The sequence below is a fragment of the Phoenix dactylifera genome, chromosome 12 (genome assembly GCF_051530095.1).
Source record: "Phoenix dactylifera cultivar Ajwa chromosome 12, Ajwa_hap1_PhDact_Kaust_v1.1, whole genome shotgun sequence".
In the NCBI taxonomy this organism is placed as follows: domain Eukaryota; kingdom Viridiplantae; phylum Streptophyta; class Magnoliopsida; order Arecales; family Arecaceae; genus Phoenix; species Phoenix dactylifera.
Window position 1 is genome coordinate 14,819,807 of NC_143201.1, and position 21,221 is coordinate 14,841,027.

The 21,221-nt window shown below is 42.0% G+C and overlaps 1 protein-coding gene and 1 long non-coding RNA gene across 2 annotated transcripts; both read right to left on the minus strand.

Annotated features, from left to right (window-relative positions):
- Nucleotides 1–756: 756 nt before the first annotated feature.
- LOC120111853 (glycerophosphodiester phosphodiesterase GDPD1, chloroplastic-like) lies at nucleotides 757–5,956 on the minus strand. Its single transcript, XM_039129894.3, has 8 exons — nucleotides 5,723–5,956; nucleotides 5,394–5,575; nucleotides 2,520–2,579; nucleotides 2,351–2,431; nucleotides 2,046–2,246; nucleotides 1,828–1,923; nucleotides 1,216–1,412; nucleotides 757–1,097 (listed from the first exon to the last, which is right to left on the minus strand). Exons 1-8 carry the CDS (start codon nucleotides 5,817–5,819, stop codon nucleotides 884–886), a joined length of 1,128 nt encoding a protein of 375 aa, XP_038985822.3. The 5' UTR covers nucleotides 5,820–5,956; the 3' UTR covers nucleotides 757–883.
- Nucleotides 5,957–15,266: 9,310 nt separating this feature from the next.
- LOC149751545 (uncharacterized) lies at nucleotides 15,267–16,939 on the minus strand. Its single transcript, XR_016398147.1, has 2 exons — nucleotides 16,147–16,939; nucleotides 15,267–16,075 (listed from the first exon to the last, which is right to left on the minus strand). It is a non-coding gene; the product is annotated as an uncharacterized LOC149751545 (long non-coding RNA).
- Between the last annotated feature and the right edge of the window lie 4,282 nt (nucleotides 16,940–21,221).

The window sequence follows — 21,221 nt, forward strand, 5'->3', positions numbered from 1 at the left end:
TTCATGGCAGAAGAGGAATCCCAGCAACTCTGCGCTCTCATCGAACAGGCGACCACACCTCACCGAACCCGGACACAGTAAGATAGAAATGGATAGCGGAGGAAAATTCTTAGTCAAAAGTAGTTTTGCGCTCTTCAGCTACAACAAGATAGCCTTTCTTAGTTTGCAAAATATAACTAGAAGATTCCTCTTCCAGAAAAACTGAAGATCTTCACGAAATCCAGACTCTAAAGAACTTGAAGACAAAATGCTTCCCAGTTGGACCACCTTGTTTTTGCTACAGATGCCAGATAACCTCTTATTCTTGTTCTATCAGAGTTCTTGGCAGAGTTCTCCAACACAATCCTCATAGCCACCTTGAAATCCCTCTGGTAAGTGCATCTTTCAGTGGAACAGAGCACTCTCATCCATGCTGACTCTCGCAAATGCTTAACCCCACTTGGTTGCCGTTTATGTTTTGAAGACACACTACCACTTAACCCCAAGCAATTTTAAAGCAGTGGCACCACATCCCTCCACGTAAAGAACATTTTAAAGCACTCTCATTGGCTCTGAATCTCTGCGGCCTCACTGATAAATAAAGCCAAGGCCAGTAAGCCCATAGATCAATGCCGAACAAACTCCATGCTCTTTTAAGATCATACTCTATCGGCACCACAACCACAACTTCTCAATGGAGATTAAATCCCAGAGATGATAGATTAGTCAGTAGTGGTTTCAGCAGGAAAGCTGAAGGAAAACCTTTACAAAGCCAAATAAGAAAACTCTAATCCATTCATTCGAATTTTGTTTGCACTAACATGTTGCTGAGTCATCTTCAATGAGAAACTACTCCCATCTCTGATGAAGAGCATAACTCCACCTAGTATACAACAAATCTGGACTAATACTGTATCAGTTCAGGTATGAGCTTGAGCAAGAATGAGAGCTCTCGCTGTGAAAATTTAGGCCTTGTGCCCTCCTTAATCTGCTCCTCTCTTCCCTCGGTGGCTGATCTGGTGAAATCTGAAACAGCCTCTGTGATCTCTTTAACCAGGTCAACAATTACACCGTTGATTCCCATCAGATGCTGCATGTAAACAGCTTCAGGAACATTGCTGCACATGAATTGACAACACATCAGTAACACCGAAGTTGGATAGAACAAAGCATGAGCCCCACTGTAACAAGCTAAGAACTCCAACATAATTTGAAAAGGAAGAGAAGGAGGCTTACTTGAGCTGGCCATATGTCAGAAGGGAAAGATTGGATTCTTTGATTCTGGCTATTGTCGATGGATTTCTGAAGACTCCTCTGACTTCTGAAACAATGCCTTGCAAGCCACATGCCAAGCATAATTTGATGGCCTCATCCAATGAGTTTCTTCTCACATCTTCAAAGATTTCAGTCCCTGCGTCAGTGAGGAAATACACCTGGTCGAAGAATCAAAAACACTGTTATAACGAGATCATATCGCTTTGAATATAGTTTTGCTTATCCCCATACACCTCTTTTTACCCCATTTTGGCTGTTCCTGGTTACTTATTATTACTCTCAAAACACAAAAATCAAAATTTGCCATGCTAGTTGGTACTAATGCATACTGACCACATCGTACCATATCAATACCAAACCAGAATACAGTATAGAGGGTGCAGCAGCTCGGTATGCCAAACCAGCCTCCATACTGGGCAATACCAATACTGAATAAAATAGTACTAGTAGATAGAGAACCAAGACAAAAATAGTTACTTCTTACTAATATGTGATGATGATAGATACTTCCCATCCATCTTTCTTAAAAAGAGATTAAGATGCACAAGAAGAGGAAATACAAGATCTACTTACAGGATAAATACTCTGCAGTTTCCTAATTAGCTGTGCCGCGTCAGGCTGGAAGGTTGAGAAGATGATGGGCCGATCATTGGCATAATCGAAAACAACCTGACCAACATAATTCAGGAAACGATTAGAAACATCCATCAAAAAATTTTGACATGTTGAGCATTAAGCTTTCTGACAATAGATTTATGACTAGAACATGAAGTGAACTACAGAAACCGTACCTGTAAGATGGCTTGAAGAGCATGAGCAAGCTCTTCTTCTCGGTAAACAATGTAGTCATCAAATTTTAGCTCAATGTTGAAACCAAGATTGGAATTAACCCTCTGAAATGCCTCTTGCAGTGTGCAAAAAGAATCATCATCCTCCACAATCCAACTCAAAACTCTCCCATCTTTCGCCTTTCTAAACAATGATTTCCCCACCTGAAGGCCCATTCATTCCCCAAAAACAAATCAAGAATTACATCATATATCGACTTTCTTTAATCTAAACAGAGGATTATTACAGAAGAAATAGTGAGAATTACCTTCCCATTCTCTCTTTGAGGCCCATAGGACAGGAATTCCTCCAAGAAGAGATCTGTGACTCGTTTCTCAGACATATTTCCCTACACGGTGTATGTATCAAGTGAATGGATTGGAAAAACAGTTTGGCTTAAAATGAACCAAGAGCTCAAAAGCAAGACACAAACTTACATCTTCTTCTGTAAGGATCGTGTTATCATGAAAGATGATCGGGCAGCCATCTCTGGTCACCTACAAAATGACATCCATGGTTCTCCTCTAAGGTTCTTCACTCAACAATTTATTTTTTTTCAAAAAAAAAGAAGAAAAGATAGAACAAAAAACAAAAAGATAGATAAATCAGTTCTGTGAATATAAGATGATGAAAATTGTGGGGATTGAGAGCAAGGAAAATGGCAGTTTGGTTCTACAACTTTGACAAGCTTCCTCGTATGAAGAATGAAAACTATTGAAGGGTATTAATGTCACACCCCGAGCTCGAGGCGCGGCAGACGCCGCATCTCAAGCTCGAGGCGTGAAGTTTAGTGGCATCAAAGCTAAGCGAAAATCAAAAATAATGCTATTGGATTTCGGGTTTCGGATTTTGGATTTGAACTGGGCCAAGTTGGGCCCACAAAGGGTATAGCCCAAATAGGGCTCCAATATGGCTGATCTGGGCCCAAGTTGGGCCATTGTGGGCCCAACTTGGCCCAAAGTCCTGCTCACGGCCCACAAATGGCCTCCCTTCTTCTCGATTCATCCAAGAACAGGAGAAGAAGGGAACAAGGAGGAAGGAGCAGGGAGCCGGCGAGGTGGCCGGCCTGGGTGGCGGAGGCTGATGCCCAGTCGACGGCCAGCCGACCGCAGTGGCGGCCGGCGGCCGCTGCGGCGACCGACGTGAAGAAGCAACCGTGAAGGTCTCGGTTTATGGGCCGAAACAGCAAAAATATGACATGACTAATCTCGGAATCAAAGGCTGGAGGAAGCTTACTGACGGTGGCAGAGGCGGTGGAAGGAAGATCACGGCCGCGACTGCTCGATCCGGCGGTCAAGCGGCAGCAGCGACGCTTCCGGCAAAGAGAGAGGATGGATCTCAGAACAGGGGAAGCGGAGGAAACCAAAAATCCAAAGAAAGAAGATGACCCAAGGTGGAGAAGCTCGGTTGGGGTGGCGCACGCGGTCACCGAAGGAGGAAGAAGAGGAAGGAGAGGGTCTGTGGTGGAGCAATCACAGAGGAGGAGGAATGGGAGGTTTTTAATAGGCCCCCAATTTGAACGGTGGACCGCCGTGATTCTCGCGGCGGGCGTGATCAGCAGCCTCTCGTGCGGACGCGGAGCAGCCACAAAACGGCCGCAGGGCTGCCGCGGATTGTCCGCGGCACCTCCGCTCCCGTTGTGGCCGGAGAAGGTGGAGGGGGATCGCGTTTGCGATCCCCTGCTCTGCCCCTTCCAAAAAGGGACGTTGGGCTAAAGTCGGCTAGAGCTGCCGGCTTCAGCCCAGTATCTCACATTCTCTCCTCCTTAAGAAAATTTCGTCCTCAAAATTTAAGGGATCTAGGCCTTTCAAATTTAAAAATGCTCAGCCCATTGAGTAATATAAATCCAAAATCTCATTCTTCTTGTTCAAAATCAGTGTGATAGATAGTTTTGGATCAACTATCAAAAATTTCATAAGTGACTAACTAAAATCTCATATTGAAATTATCATCTTGATGCATGTTCACTCGAGAACGAATCAGGATCGATTCACAACAAGATTGATCCATTTTCAGCAGTCCTTGGACATGTTGGAACTCTTGATGGCAGTACCGCTCAGAAATTTTATAATTGAATAATTATTCTTTTTCCTCTTTGGATCATAACCAAATCAAAAGAATGCGCTTATCATCTTTCAAATAGATCCCATACGCTTATCATGATTGTGTGCTGATCGCTCAAAAGATAATGACCATCCTTAGAGTCAAATCATTATATGGCTAAGAATGTAATTCACAAAATGAACATGTACTGATGAACATCCAAGCATATGTTTTCAGAGAGGCAAATGGGACCGTGGATTAGGTGATTTCGTATGTGGCCAGTCACTCTAGGGGCATCTTATGGGTTGGAGAAAGAGAGTTGCCCAGAGCGCCCCAAAACTCTTTTTCTTTTGACCTTGATGTATCCGTATTAGAACTGTATGAATCATCCGTTTCAGCAAAAAAAAAAAAAGAAAACATATTAAGGCCAAACAAATGGACCATATTCCATGTATGTATTGATCTTAAATACTAAAGGACTTGTTTTCCCTTCTTCATTATATATTAATGCATAAGCAGAATGCCCGATAACAACAAAATAGATAAAATCCACTGCCATGCCAATGCAGGTGATGGGTTTGGAGCGTGATAACCACTTTAAATTCATATTGTTTCTTACCTTGTAGATTTAATGTTACTTTATCTTCAAATCATCTTTCCTCCTTTCATCAAGAGGATTATAAAAAGTATCTTTGTCTTCTTGAAAAGATTATAAATCTACCATTCATGATTTACCAAAATATATATCATCTATTTGTACTGCAAATTAGCCAATCTCTCATCAGACCCAAATAAGGCCATGCACCAGCACCACCATACAGATGCGCTTTATGATGCGAGCTAAGAACATCATGGCAGCTCGCATCATAAAGCATGAGCTGCATGGCTAGTGATACTTCTCAGAGGCCCACCAAGAGGATTGACCGCGGGGTCCACCATCGGAGAAGATCCCGTGGTCCCCAGCACCATCACATGCTCCCTCCTTGTATCTGACGGCAGAAATTGCGACACGATGCACTCCAGAGATCCTCCGGTCTGAAATCACGTGACAAGCCCTTTTTTGTTATTTATTTATTAATCTAATTACTTTTATTCTCCGAACGGCGAGGAGAAACCAATTTGCTCGGCCGACGCAACGGACAAGTTAAAGCCGAAAAGAACGGAAAGAACTCGGCTACGAGAAAGAAGCCCAACAACGGTCGGGAAAAGAAAACAAGAGCAAGAGGCAAACGTCGGAGAGATCATGGAAAAGGCCAACGGCGTCGTACCTGGACGTCGAACTCGACCAAGTCGATGGGGAAGCGGGCGGCGCGGTTGAAGGAGAGGAGGGAGTTCTCCTTGACCGCCGTCATCCGCCGGTCCGGCGACTCAAGCGCGTTCATGCCGCTCCCCCGGTGGCCCACCACGGTGAACGCTGCCGCCTTCCACGGCGGTCGCACCACCTCCGCCCCTGTAATCCCCCAAACCCACCACCATCCAACGGTTCAGATATCCTGATCAGTTTAGATCCAAGAAACTGAAGAAAGATAGAGAGAGAGAGAGAGAGAGAGAGAGAGAGAGAGAGAGAGAGAGAGAGAGAGAGAGAGAGAAATGGCACCTTTCGGGAGGCGGGCGGAGGAGAGGGCGACAGAGGGGCTCTCAGGGACCTGGTCAAGATTGGGGACGTCGGAGACATGGACGGCCTTGAGAGCCATGGCAGACTATATCAACAAAATCGGGGACAATGAGGGGAGAATTACGGTTAGGGTTAGAGTTTTGGGGGGAGCTCTTGGAGGTCTCTCGCCGGGGGAGGAGCTCGGACGAGGGGTTTTTAAAGGACGAAGGAGACGGAGTAGTTGACGGTGGGGTTTATGCCGTGGGATATTCTCTTGGGCGCCAGCTCGCGCCCCTCGGGGTTCCACCTTGCCTGGTGGCAAGAATATTCCGTTACAATAAACGGCAGGAAGGCTCCTTAATTGCCCCCATCCCGTTTAGGAGGGAAGCCGTGGGGCTTTTGATGCGGTGCGTCCGCATAAAGATCAATGATGCGATTACCAGATTATCAAACTTGGACGGCAGATATAGTGATAGCATAGAGTTTGCTATGCGAGTGTTGGTAAGAAACTGGAAAATTGATGGTCGGGACTTCGGATATCCTTCGGAATATTTATTGTGATATCCGTTGGGAATTTGTTCGTCCTCTCCCACCTTGTGGTTCCAACGTCGTATGACCTGTGCCACGTCATAGAGGGCTGTATTTATTTGCTCCATAATTATATAGTTGGAGTCGGATTAGGGACCTCCGAGAATTTTTGGCTCACGTGACTCTGCTTTGATAAGTGTGCAGAAGTAGTCAAATTTGTGTGGCGTCAACTCGTGTTCGTTGACCATGGGTAAGCTCCACGTAATCACTTGACAAATACGACCGAATTTATCTGGTCTAATAATAGGACCATCCAGCTCATAACCAAGTCAGGCATCGACGAGGTGATGAGGTGTTTGGTGAGACTAAATAGTTGTTGCAACTTTGTAGGAAGAGCGGAAATGGGCATTTAATCATGCACACATGCACACTTATATGCATGCATGTATATATAAATATTAAATTAATATGACTCAGCATAGACAATGACACTATTTCTTGAATGAATATATATACATATAGATATATAAATGGATATGTGCATACGATGGCCAAACATTTTATACACGTTAGGAGTATCAAATAGTCAAACATCTTGTACAAATCATATGGTCAACTTATGGATGTGGTCATAGTGACAAGCATGCATGTACATGCATGCATGATCAGACATAAAAATATATAGTCGACTAAGACACAAATGGTCAAAGATCTTGTACAAGGTATAGCTCAAGCAGAAAAATATTCACCATCAGTGACAGAGAATGATGACATACGTCCAGCGGTTATCATTATGAGCAATAAGAATATCTCAATAATTCATTTACAAAAAAAAAATTCAGAAAAGCAAGAAAAAAATTTCTTGCATTTATGGTTCAGCATTATAATCTGTCAAGAACCATTTTGGTTGCATGAGAGTTATCCTGCAAGACAATAGAGGTTCATAAAGTTCTTTTGCTTCACAAGTGAAACTTGCAAAATTCAGCTGTTGCAGTCAACAGCAGACTGGATCAACAAGGGAGAGGTTCTGAGTTCAACTTGCGGATTGAGGCCTGTCAGAAACTTCAGAAGTAATGCTAATATTTAGTTAGTTATGCATGTAGATGCCAAAGAAAATTGCCACTACGAAGTGATCCTCTACATCTAATAAGCAATCAACTTATGTGCATGTATATATATGTATGTATGTTTGTATGTCAAGGTTGTATGTATATAGACCGGACTAGGATGATTCTTGTACTTTAGAACTCATAATATCTCCACCACTAATCGCACTATAGTTTCAAGGTTGCAACCATCTACAACCAAGGTTGCTTCTTTACTAGAACAGGAATCCAGATGTGGGAGTCTATTCTTTAAGCCATGACGACATGACACTTCTTTAATAAATATGCTCCTTGTGTCATCTTGTTCTTTCTTTTTCTCTTCTTCTTGTGATTTCAAGAAAGAGGTCTAGACCTCGTTCTACATTGAGACCATGTAACATATGGGTTGGGGTCATTAAACTTTACGCAAAACCATCGCAAAAAAAGGAATAGATAAGAAAAGAAGTCTTGGTTAGCTTTCGTAATGTGCACGCCAGGCACCCTAGCTCAAAGGCATCCCTGGTCTCTATGATTTTGTTCTTCATGCCATGCCGTCCACAATATTTTGTTTATGTCGAACCTTGTAAGAAAGTTCTGCTGATATCAACCTATGTAAGTGAGGAACGGCCACTTCCTTTAGGCAGGCCTTAAAATAAGTTGGTTCGCTAGCAATGTGCATGCCAGCTGTGTGAAGAGAATAACGCTACCTTTTTTTTCTTTTAGCAGTTAGAACGCCATACACGTTCCGATGGCATAATGGATCATGGCTATTGGCCTATTACTTTCCCAGTCCCAACAAGACTTCCAGTTTATAATCAAGCTTTTTAATCCATCCTTTATGTCATCCAATCTTTCAAGCATGATGAACTCCCTTCTCGGACTAGTTGGGACTCATCTTGATCGAGACACTTTCAAATCTAGTATGGTACTCCAGATATCAAGGTCATTAGGTTAGCGCCTAATTCTGGAACAGGTTCAAGTTTTGTATCTTTCACGCAAAAGAATAATTGATATTCCTTCATAACATCAACCATTGGATTATACTTTGCGTAGATCTCAAAGCAGCCCAAATTTTTTCTTTTTTTTTTTTGGTACAACAGCAGCTCACATACGACAGGAGTGAGTACAGCCGATAAAATCAGAAAAGAGAAGATAATATAGAGGATAAGGCATCGACACGTGGTCTACCCAGATAAAGCCTCCAGAATGGAAAACCGCGAAGGAGACCATCCAGTCAGCAGCGTTATTCGCCTCTTTGTAGACATGTGTGGCCCAAGAGAGACCACACTCATCTAAGAGCCTACGGATGTCATGGAGCAACAGTCTAAAACCAGCCCACGTCTCCGACCCTGTATCCACTCGATCACCATAGCCGAGTCTTCCTCAAGAAGGATGTGGTCCGCCCTCAAAACACGCCTCGCATAGATGATCCCTTCCATGCAACTCTGAGCTCGGCATAGACTACATAAGTGTCAAAGATCTACCGGCCCTCAGCCACTATTAGTCTGGCATCATGATCTCTGATGACGAATTCCAAACCTCCAGTGCTCCCTCCCTCGCCAACACTAGGGGGTGAGGTCTCTCAAGAGACCAGCATATTCTTAGGCGCTGCAAGAGCAAAAGGGGGCCCTAGATTTTCCTAGCCATCTCGAGGGACGACGGTGTGGTGGTGCGGATGACCTCCGCCACATGAAGAAGAGCCTTGTCCGCCACTAATCTTGGATGCGCTCTGCTGTCCTCAAAAATCCGAGCATTTCTATCTAGCCAATAGTGATAGGCCAGGTTGGCAACCCTGATCCCTAGTTCCTTACAGACAGGCCTCCGCGAGGAGCTCTCTAGGGAGTGCAAAAAGTTCTCGATTGATGTCCACCCCTTTCAAGGGTCGTGGGGGCTCGAGGCATACCCTCAGATTTGGGCAGCCCTCGAGCATCCGATAAGGATATGAAAGATAGTCTCCTCCACCTTCCGACAATCCACACACTCTGGAGAAATGCTCATCCCTCGTCGAGCCAGCATGCCTCTGGTTGGCAAGCAGCCCCATGCCACCTTCCAGATAAATAAGGCAACTTGTGGGTAAATGCGAAACTTTTATATCTAACCCCCATCAATCTACTATGCCGTAGACCTCCTGACCACCTGGAGTAAGTCCAAGGCCTTCACCTCTGACCTCCTTGTCATGCTCCAAACCCTTCTGTCCATAGCCTTCCCAGCAGAAATCAACAAAGACATAACACGCTCAGCCAACCGCTCCCCAAAAGCCCGTCGGACGAGGTCCTCGTCCCATGCCTGCCCCCTAGAAGCAAACAAATCGCAGACTCTACACCCCTCCAGGAGTCCAACGTCGATCAAGATAGGCCAATCGTGCAGTGGCATCTCAGAGAGCCAACTATCCTCCAAAACGTAGATGACCTGTTCGTCTTCAATCTTCCATCTAATCTCCAGTAGAACCACCAAGGCGCGGGCACAAATCTCTCTTTAAATGAAGGAATTGCGATGGCCAGTATGAACGACAGTCAGATCGATCGGATCCCCATTCTTGGCCCTCATCAAAGCGTACCAAACACTCCGGCTTCAAAGGAAACCTGGCTGCCAACCTGGTCGTGAGGATCTTCCGTTGCTCGATCAATGAGTGGATCCCCATCCCCTACTGCTGGTCGGCTGACAGATGGTATCCCACGTCAGTAGATTCTTTCGCACGAAAGATACAACCTGAATCCGCCTAATACATGACAAGTTGGTTTTGGGTTAGCCATACATGTACCAGACTAGGGGTTGAGGCCCATGTGTATGTTTCGCCCATTCCAGGATTTATGGGATTACATCTTTGTATTGTTTTGAGGGCTCTTTATTGTAGGGTTTTTTCTTAGAGTTTACGCCCCTCTTTACCTTTTCCAATATTAGCTAATAGTCCCTACCCATGAAAATTGGTTATAGTTTGTGTAAGTCTTGACTCGCGCGGCCTGAGTCGATCTAAGCTAGGGAGGCTGGGAGAAGCCTGTGAAGATCGACCTGTTGGAAAAATTTAAATGCGCATGCGGCCCGAGATTCGGCCGCATGCGCGTTTGAATTTCGTGAAAGCTCGTTGGGGTGTTCGCGAAATCACCGCGGGCGTGTCCGCAAAAGACGCGAACGCATCCACAAAAAGACTAAAATACCCCTGCTCAAATATCCCTATAAATACCCCCTATTTCATCCTATTCTGGATACGAAAAATTAGAAAAAATATCAAAAAAATTCTGGAGAAAAGTTCTTCCTCTTAGCCACTTTTAGTTTTTATTTTTGCAATTATATTTATTTTATTTTATTCTTTTTATTTTATTCTTTGCTGGATTTGCAAGTCCGATGGGGTTCGATTTGGCTTCTTCCGAGATGTACCGAAAAAGAAGTTTAGGGTCGTCGTATCTCTGAGAAGAATTGCCGGGAGACCCGTACGCGGGGGCAAACACTTCTTTGGGACAGTGTCTACGCACTTCGACCTACCTTCATTCAGGCTATTTTCTCTTACTTTTGTTTTAAATTTAATATTAGTGGATCAGTAGGATTTATAATTTTATGATTTGAATTTATTAAATGAATAGATTTATTTTGTGCTAGAATAGATTTCTTTTGTGATAAAATAGATTTATTTATTTCTTTTAAGAATTTCTATTAATTGCAATTATTAGATTTATTTGCTTAATTAGGTGATATATTGCTAACAATCCAAAGAAATGTTTGGTTTATTTTTTTTGTTAGTAATATATAATTCAGTAAATCATTCTAAAATGGTAATAATTTGTTTAACATCCAAGAGGTTTATCATACCTCCAATCGGACTCCTCAAGAAGTAATTTCTAAATCTCATTCAAATGAAAAATTTGAAAATTGGTTAATACATAATAATTAATTCATTGAATTGACTTATTAAATCTCAATCAATTATTCTAATAAGGTAATAAATCATATAATTCATTGAATTGATATTTTAAATCTCAATTACAATAATTGATTTGCTACCACAAAATTAGTAATTAATTATTCTAATAAGGTAATAAATCTTATAATTCATTGAATTGACATTTTAGATCTCAATTACGATAATTGATTTGCTGGCACAAAATTAGTAATCAATTAGTCTAATAAGGTAATAAATTTTATAATTCATTGAATTGATATTTTAGATCTCAATTACAATAGTTGATTTGCTGACACAAAATTAGTAATCAATTATTCTAATAAGGCAATAAATCAATTCTAATATATAGTTCATCGAATTGACATATTAGATTTTAATTACAATAATTGTCTAGCTAGCACTAATTAATAATCAATTATTACTAATTCGGAAAACTCAAACAGAAAATTTAGAAATTGATTAATCCATAATAACAAATTTAAGTTTGCACTTAGGCTTTTATAAAAATTGAAGTTGTGTGATTTCTAGTGATTATATCCACTAACTAATAGTGTCAAAGAAAAGCTTGTCAAAAAGGTATATGTGCCTAAGAAAGGCTGGTATTTAAGTGAGCCTACTGCTCCACCACCGATCTGGAGCTGATCTGGTTATTATTTTTTAGATATATCAACTAGAAATTCAAAATTCAATATAAATTTTAGTGCAATCTTTTGACAGTTCTTAATCAAAAATTTGCCATGAAAGATCTCGGCACACTTCACCACTTTCTTGGAATGAAGGCCACTCCTACTTCAAAAGGTCTTCACTTATCACAAACTCACTATGCCTTCACAATTTTAGACAAATCAGGAATGTTGGATTGTAAACCCATGGGAACACCAATGGAGACCAAAACCAGTGGTCTCAAGGATGGCACTCCACTTGAAGACCCGAGCTTCTTTCGCGGCTTAGTTGGATCTCTTCAATATCTCACACTCACTCGACCAGATTTAGGGTTTAGTGTTAATTTTGTGTCACAAGTTATGCATGCTCCTTGCTACTCTCACTTAAAAATGGTCCGACATATTTTGCGATATATGAAAGGAACATTAGATCTCGGTTTAAATTTTCGCTCACACTCTACACTTGATCTTTTTGCCTTCTCTGATGCAGATTGGGTAGGTTGTCCTACCACTAGGCGGTCCACCACTGGGTATTGCACCTTTCTTGGCCATAATCTCATCTCCTGGTGTGCCAAGAAGCAGAATACTGTGTCACGATGCAGCATCGAAGCAGAATATAGATCCATGGCTCATACCACTGCAGAACTTACATGGCTCATCTTCATCCTGCGCGACTTGTGTGTGCCTCAACGTACTCTACCAATTCTTTTTTGTGACAATTTGAGTGCTCTCTAAATGATAGTCAATCCTGTTTTTCATACTAGAAGCAAACACATTGAGCTAGATTATCACTTTATTCGGGAACGGGTTGCTCTTGGTCAGCTTGTCACTCGCCATGTCGCCTTTACGGAATAATTTGCTGATATCTTCATCAAACCGCTCTCCAAAGCAACCCTTCGCATCTATGCAGCAAGTTGTGCCTCACGCCCTGACACAACTTGAGGGAGGGTATTAGCGAAACAATATCACAAACTCAACAACATTAGTTTGCAAGCCACGCTACATGGAGTGATAAGGAGAGGCTTGCGAACTGTAAACATCAATATATCCAAAGAGTGGCAAGGCGTGTGATGAGTTTGAATCAAGGCAATCTCGTTTCCAACAAAGCTGAAACTCCGGCCAGTGAAGAAACAGTTTTGGCCAGCAAAGAGATGGCTGTGAATCATTTGAATTCAAAAGAGAGTAAGGTTGTTGCAACCACTAAAATAGATGGTCACCCAATGATCATGAAAAAATAAACTATATCTTGTAAAGATATAAAGTAACTTGTACTCATTAAACACTCATGAAAAGACATCTCTGGTGCTCACATTTTCTGAGTACATAAATTCATAAACATACAAGTCATTTTTTTAGTTATTACTTCATCAAGAGGCGGTCTAGCGAGAGAGGTTCTACACTTGAACCTTTGAATCATAAGTAAAGATCTAATCTTCTTAATTATTTTAATTTAGGTAATTAATTGGGAAGAATTTAGAGATTAGGGTTAGTTTTATGGATTTTGATGAGAATAATTAGTTTATCTGATTTGTCAAATTGATTGGATGTGTTAGGGATGCCAGTGGATTGGTAGGTACCTTGAGAATCCCCTTTGCATGCTTTTTGTTTGTTAATTTTAATATATTTATGTGTGATTCAGATGTGCGCATGTATGATATAGGAAATAATGAATTCAAGATTATGCATAAAAATTGATAATATTTTTCATTATAATGTAAACATTTTAATTTTGACTAATAAAATAAGACTTTCATAACTAAATGATTTGGTGGGGTTCTTCAGACTAGTCATATTATTATTGATTATCTCGTCACGCTTAGAAAATGTGGCATTATAAATTGCCCGTCCGTGAGTAAAATATGTGATACTATCAATTGCCCCGTCATGAACAGAAAGCATGACCATGATTCTATCCAAACCAAAAATAATTTAATATAATTAATATGCATATTTGAAATGAATTGGTGGGTTTGAGCTCTAGATTGGCCGGTTAATTATGTATTGTCCACCATGTGCCGAAGCATAACATTGTAGATAGCCTCGCAACATGTAAGAACACAGTATTATCGTTTGCCTCATCATGGGCGGAAAACATGACACTATTGATTGCCTTGTAATAGACAAGTAACATGACATTATTAATTGCCCCATCACAAGCGGAAAATATGATCGTGATCAATCTAAAGCTGAAAATACAATATTGGAGATGTGCATATAAACTTATTTCATGAGTTTAGACTCACAGCTAATTTTGTTATTATAGATTGCTTCATTACAGGCTAGAAATGTGGCATTAATGATTGGTCCATCATTAACAGAAAATATGACACTGTCGATTGTCTCATCATGACAAAAAAATATGACTAGGATTGGCCTAAAGTCAGAAAAATAACCAATTTCAGATTCGAATCATTGGTTTGAAAATGACAGATAAGTTATTTGAAAATATTATTGGATAAATGATTGAATTGATGGTATATGACATATTATGAATGGAATGGTTATTTTGACATGTGGTGTATATATATGTTTTCGGATTTATTTGAGTACGTTTATGGTGATACATGAAATATTATAGAATGGTTATTATGATATATATATATATATATATATATATATATATATATATATATATATATATATATATATATATATTCACTTTCCAGTTTATTTGAGTTGTGTTGGATTCTTGATATGGGATTTTGTGCTAGCTGTATATACTTCGGTATTGCGTATGTTTGGAGATTCTTACTGGGTTGGTTGCTGATATCATTTCTTTTCTTGTTTTCAGAGCCACAGGGTGCATAGTGCTGGGGTATGGGGTTTGCTAGAGAAAGTTGGAGAAGATTTAGAGCAATTTTGATACCCATGGGTGTTGGACCTCGTGATTGTACCTTTCAAAAAGAAAACAAATAATGGACTATTTTATTTTGGAAATGGTGATTAAAATGGTTGACATTTTGATCTCTCTATAGGCTTTGTATGTTTCATAGGATTATGCCTTATGGAATGTACAACCATGTCATATGCCAGCCTTCATGGCATGTTTGGGACATGGCAGTTTGTTTCTTCTTTTTCTGTTTGTTTGTGGTCTCTAGATCTATTCTCCTCGGGTAATGGTAAATATGACGTGCTCTATATAACAAATTTCACGCAAAACATCAAGCATGTCAATAGATTGAGATGTGATGTGCCCCATATACAATGATCTTTGGAAGTTTCATCTACTTTGCTATTGAAAGCTAACTCAAGACTGGTGCATGAAGCTTTGCTTGAAAGTAGATGTCACGCCCCGGATCCGGATCCGTGACACGGCCGTGCTATTGTCGACTACCGCCCACAATAGCACGCAGCCTCATACCTGGGTAACAGGGTAGTCAAACCAACCGAATCTTTTCATATGAAAGCATTCTTAGTACAACATGCTGGTCAGTACCCAAATACAGAGCTTCTATGTAGTTTATGTACACAAAAGTATACTTGCTTTACCCCAAAAGAAAGAAGCCCTGATACCAAATTAACGTGTCTCTGGCAGCTATCAGTGGTAAGGATCTGAAAGAAAAAGTAAATGAACGGATATGAGCTACACGGCTCAGTAAGTAATCATACATAATCTTACCGGATCGAACATAACGGTAACCATATTTATGCAGGGTTTGAGAAGCTGACATGCATATTTATCTAATCATCATCATGGCATAATATGTATGCAATTTAAAGGAGATAGCGGTTATAGCAAAATACAACATTTCATAAGGATATATTCAAAAAACCCGTTGTAAAACAATGTATGCTTTGGCCATGCACGTTCATAGATGTCACGGCCCGCCTGCGCAGGGCACGTGACTATCGGGCCCACATGAGGGGGAAACACGGGGCTCCCCTGCCAGATATTGGCCGGTTCCGGGGCTTCACGCAAGCGTCCTTCACCCCTCACCGATTATGCTTCTCCCCAAAAACACATCTGCAGGATTTGGAAGCACCCGTCTCATATACCCAGGCTCTGAAATGAGCCTCATGATCATGCTTCAAATATCATTTTCATAAAGTATGCATATGAAACCGTGCCCCCGGCATGCCGTGGTCGTGCTCTTAAATGCTACTGCGAAGTCATTCTTGGCCACTGGCGAGACCGGCTCAGTTATTAGGCGGCCACTGGCGGGGCTGGCTCAGTCATTCTCGGCCACTAGCAAGGCCGGCTCAGTTACATTGGGTCAGTAGCTCTTAAGAGTAAATAATGCTTCGTATAGGTAGTACCTCATAGATGCTACGGCGAATTCATTATTGGTCACTGGCGGGGCCTGCTCAGTTATTAGTCGGCCACTGGCGGGGCTGGCTCAGTCATTATCGGCCACTGGCAAGGCCGGCTCAGTTGCATTCGGCCCGTAGCAATAGGAGTTCCTAGGTACCCCTTTACAAGCAATATGCCGCTAGAGCAAATCATTATCATTCTTTACACTCATGCTAATAAAAATCATAATATGGAATTCAATTCATTTTGCATGTATCACAAGAGCTATGAAAACATAATATGTGCACAACTATGAATTATGTGACTGACATGTACCACCCATGTTCATATTTCATAACTCATATCTTAGCATGTAATGTAATCCCAGTATTTTGTAGGCATAACGGAATATAAAGCATATATCATCATATCTTGTGTAACTAGAGCATGTCAGATACACATATCATTCTTAGCCTACAGTACATGCATAACATGTTAAATTTCATGTATGATCCATAAAGATTAGGGCAGGCTACTTACATATATGATTCACAACAAGATTAAAACAAGTTACTTACTTTCTTCACAAATCATGTATACAATTCAAATTGTATGAAAAACACTGGTTCATCTTATAAAACATAATACAAGATCTACGATAAGATTAAGGTAGATTACTTACATCAATTCGCTTTCCAAATTGCTCAAGTCCAGGTGACAAATCCTTAATCACCTAAAGCAACATCATAGGGTTTACATTATTCCCCATTTATTTATTATAAAATCTCTTAGTTCATCATACTATGAACTTACTTGCTTGGGTCCTATCCAAGGATTTAGCCCAAATCCAATTTGAAGCCTTTGGGGTTCGATTTAAAACCAAATTGGGTCCACATGGGTTGATTGGGTTTTTAATTAAAGGATTGGGCCTCGTTTATAATTGGGTCCAACCTTTTCTAGCCAATTGGGTCCTCTGATTTGGTCAATGTGGCTCATTTGGGCCTGAGTCGAGGTTAGCCCAAGGTCAATTCGACCTTCTGTCAGTTGAATTGGGCATGAATTGGGCCTGATTCACAATCAATTAGGTCTGCTGAGACCAACTCAGCTTAATTGGGTTCGGACCTGGTTTAAATCGGGCTTGTCCAGACTTAGCCCAATTTGATTGGGCTCGGGTTCAGCTTCAATTGGCTAAACCAATTTCTTATTATTGGGCTTAACGGGTTTCGGATCCGAACCCGATTCCGGCCCGTTAACCCACTCTTTTCTTTTCTCTTCTCTTTTTCTTTCTTTTCTTTTCTTTTTCTTTTCTTTTCTTTTTGTTTCTCTTTTTCTTTCTTTTTCTTCACCGTTTCTTCTTTTTTTTTTCTTCTCCTTCCCGAAGCTTCCTTTCATCCCGATCTCCCATTCCTCCTCTCCTCTCCTCTCCTCTCCGGCGAAGGGAGGTCGATGGTCTCCTCCTCACGGGGAGGGGGTCGGACCGCGATCGGCGACGCCCGCAGCCGAGCTCTCGGCTTCTTCGGTCGAGCCCGCGGCCGAGCTCTCGGCTTCCCCGGCCGAGCCCGCACCGGCGACGCTCACGGCCGTACACGGGCAAGTCCCCTCCTCCTCTCCTTTTTCTCTCTCTCCTTGGTTCCGATCGGAAGCCCTAGCCATTTCGGCCGGTCCTCCGGCCTTCTTCTTCTCCTCCGGCCGGATCTACGGCCTCTTCCTCCTCTCTCTTTCTTTCTTCTTCCCTTCTTCCTTTTCTTTTCTTTGATCCTTCCCTCCGGCACCACCGCCTCTTGCCGGAGAGGAGGCAGTGGTCCGGCCGGGGCTGGCGGCCTTGTGGCCACGCCGGTTGCCGGCTCAACCTGACCGGCGGCCCGGGGCTGCCCCCCGAGCCCTAGAGTAGCCGCAGCCGAGGCTGCGGTGCCCTGCAGGCGGCTCGGCCCGAGTGGTCATCGGGCCTGGCCTTGGGCCGCGGCCGTTCTCAGGCCGGTCCGGGGTCTATGGGTCCGGCCCGTGACCCTTCTCCCTTCTGCCGGTCTCCTCCTCTTTGTCCCATAGTTGAAACAGAGGGGAGAATACCCCACAGAGGATTTCCCCACTCCCTAAAATTTTATTAAAAGGGGCCACTTACCTGGATTTTTGCTGGTTACCGTTGGGCAGTTCTCCCCCTGGTAGTCCCTCCTTCCTCTTGGAGCTTCAGGGCTCCTTTGCCTTCGGCTCCAAGGCTTCGGCTCTCTCACTCTCTCGTTCAGTATTCTAGGGGGTCTGTCCCTTGGGGTTGCCGGCAGAGGCTTAAATAATTTGTTTAGAGGATGAGACCCCCCCCTCTGAGAGGTCCCATCCTCTCCATTCCTCCCTGCTCCGGGACTGGCCGCCGCCCCCCCTGTCTCCGGCGCGCCGGCATCGGCTGCCAGCAGGGGGTCAGGTAACCCTTCCCTGTCGGTCTTATCCCTTCGTTTTTTTTTAACCATTATAATAACCATTATAATAATACTGCCCACAGTGAAATTTGGGCCCAAACCCTTAACTGGGCCTACTTCTTATTGGGCCTAGTAGGTTGTGGGCCCGGACATTACAGTAGACCTGTCTCACACATGCATTATCTATTATATTCTTAAAAATGAACCTCTTGAGCAACTTTGTTTATGAGAATCTTGACTTCAATTTTCAATTTCCAAATATCTATTATCTTTCTTTCTGCATTGTGCATTTCTCAATCCCATAAGGTGCTGGCACAATTGATTAGAGCATATGACCTGAAACCATATGATGGAGGGTTCAGATTATTCCTCTAAAGTTTATTATTATTTTTTATTTTTTTAACTACATGCACATCTGCCATATTCTACTCGCTATATATGAAGGTTAGTCGAGACATATAATAAAAACACATCATTTGCAAGCAAGTGGCAAAAGCAACTCTAGACTAGGGATGCAATATTGTTGGAAGTCCATTTTTTGTCCTAGTTGTACTAGGATTTTATTTCTAGTTTATCTTTGTTTTTCTATTCCAGTACTAGTCGAAATAGTTTGATTTTTAGTACTAGTCCTACTTAAGTTAGGTTGAGCCTTAAGTTTAATATATTCGAGTTTGTTTTTTTAGTTGGAGTGGGATAATAATATTTTGGTCTTTTAGTAGGAGATCTTAATGTTTTTGTCTTGTGGTGAGAGAGAGTCTGTGGTTTTATAAATAGGGAGAGAGAGTTACATGAAGAGTCAGAAAGAATTCTTTTTTCATATGGAGCTCTTTAGTGAGGCATCTTAGTGAAAAGAGTCGAACTCTTTGTTTCTGCTTTTATTTTTTTTAAATAAATTTATTTTTCTCTCCTTAATTTTTTTCTTCCACTACTATTGCTTAATTTATTTGGTATTTGTTCTAGATCCCAAGCTAATACGATCGATCTAATCTAGGTAGCGTGCCTCTCTACATAGTATCAAAGCAAGGTTGAAATATGAACAAATGGGGTATAGTTTCGATCAGATTTATTAGGAGCATAATTTTTGGAGCGACAACTTGATTTGTTGGAGGTTTCTATGTTTGTAGCTCGACGTAGTTGAAGAACTTCCAGTAATTCGTATACGGTGCTGCAAGAATGTGGACTCTTATTTTAGTGATCCAAAGGTGAATCATCATAGTTGATGCTCCACCATCTCTCTCAATGGGTTCAACATGCCTAACCCCACGAATATTCATATGGTTGCTTTTGTTACCACTGCTTCTCTCCATTAGTTGAACAATACATGTTATCCAATTTGGAAGTCTATTGTCAAGTCTTATTTAATCGGATAAAATTTATGGGATATCTTAGATGAGTTAGGGAAGATACCAAAAAAATATTCTCAATAATGAAGTTGCAAGAAGAAAGTAGAATTTGAAATCAAGTAAAGTGATGCGGATTATTCAAATTTCAGTTAATAGAGAAAATTATCTCCATATTCAGTCCACTCAAGTTCTAGCAAAGTTAGATATTACAAACAAAAAGTATCTGAAAAGGTTCCCAACTTTCCTCAAAATCTAAAAGAAGAGCAAAATTAGTTCAAAGATGAAGATTTGAAGTAGGAAGACCTAAATGCTAGATCAAATTCAGAAGTCTCAAAGGCCGAGATGGCACGGCATGCGGTCAAGTAGTGGGCAGCTGAGGCCGAGCAGAGAGCCCTCCAAGCTCGAGAGGAGTACAAGGCCTTGGAGGCATGTCAACAAGATATCACCATAACCATAGCTAACTCCTTTCTACAGAGCTTCTATGACTGCAGGCATCAGGCGGTGAGGCTCATGCCTAAGGTCGATTTCAGTTGCCTCAGCCCTTCCGTAGAGGATGGCAATGGTGATGCTGAAGAGGTAGAAGGGGACAAGGTCGAGGAATGGCAAGACGGGTGCTGAAGGAATGGGGTATCGGGAAGAGATTGCCACCTACCTCCCTCCTCCTATGGCCGATCTCCCCTAGGCTACTGCAACCAAGGCCCCTCCATCGGATCTTAAGGATTAGGCCTTGGTGTAGGTCTTCTTTTCTTTGCTTCTTTGTGCGACTATAGAGGAGTGAGATGAGGTGGAGGGTGACTTCTTGAGCCTGGTGACCTTGCTAGAATCATCGACTTTATAGAATTAGAGCACCGCAAGCATGACCTTCTTCGGAGCCATCAACCATATAGGACTTAGTATGGCTAGCTTGTTTTTTTTTTTATGTTTTTATACCGATTTTGTAAGGCTGATAGACCACCAAGCTAGTTTTATCCTATAATTGGACTCAATCAATAAAAGTAATTTCTTTTCATTCATACCTTGTTCTTGTCTCATTGAATCAATGCTTTTTGCCGAAATAACTGAGGTCATCTCATGGACATTCGAGTCGGCCGAGCTTAAGCCAGAATGCCTTTTGAAGTAGCCTAAGGAGTAATTACTTTGATAGTTATTTAGGTTGGCTCTTCCTAAGGCTGAGGTGAGGGACTCCTTCCTATAAATCATCAGAGTTCTACCACCCCCCACGCTCTCAGCATTGCTAGATTGAGGTCGACCACTTTGATCTCTTGCAAGCATAGGCATGTTGATCGGGAGTACCCTAAGATTTTGCTCCCTACATCAAGACCCGTAGGTTGTAGATTTGTTGGCCGAGGT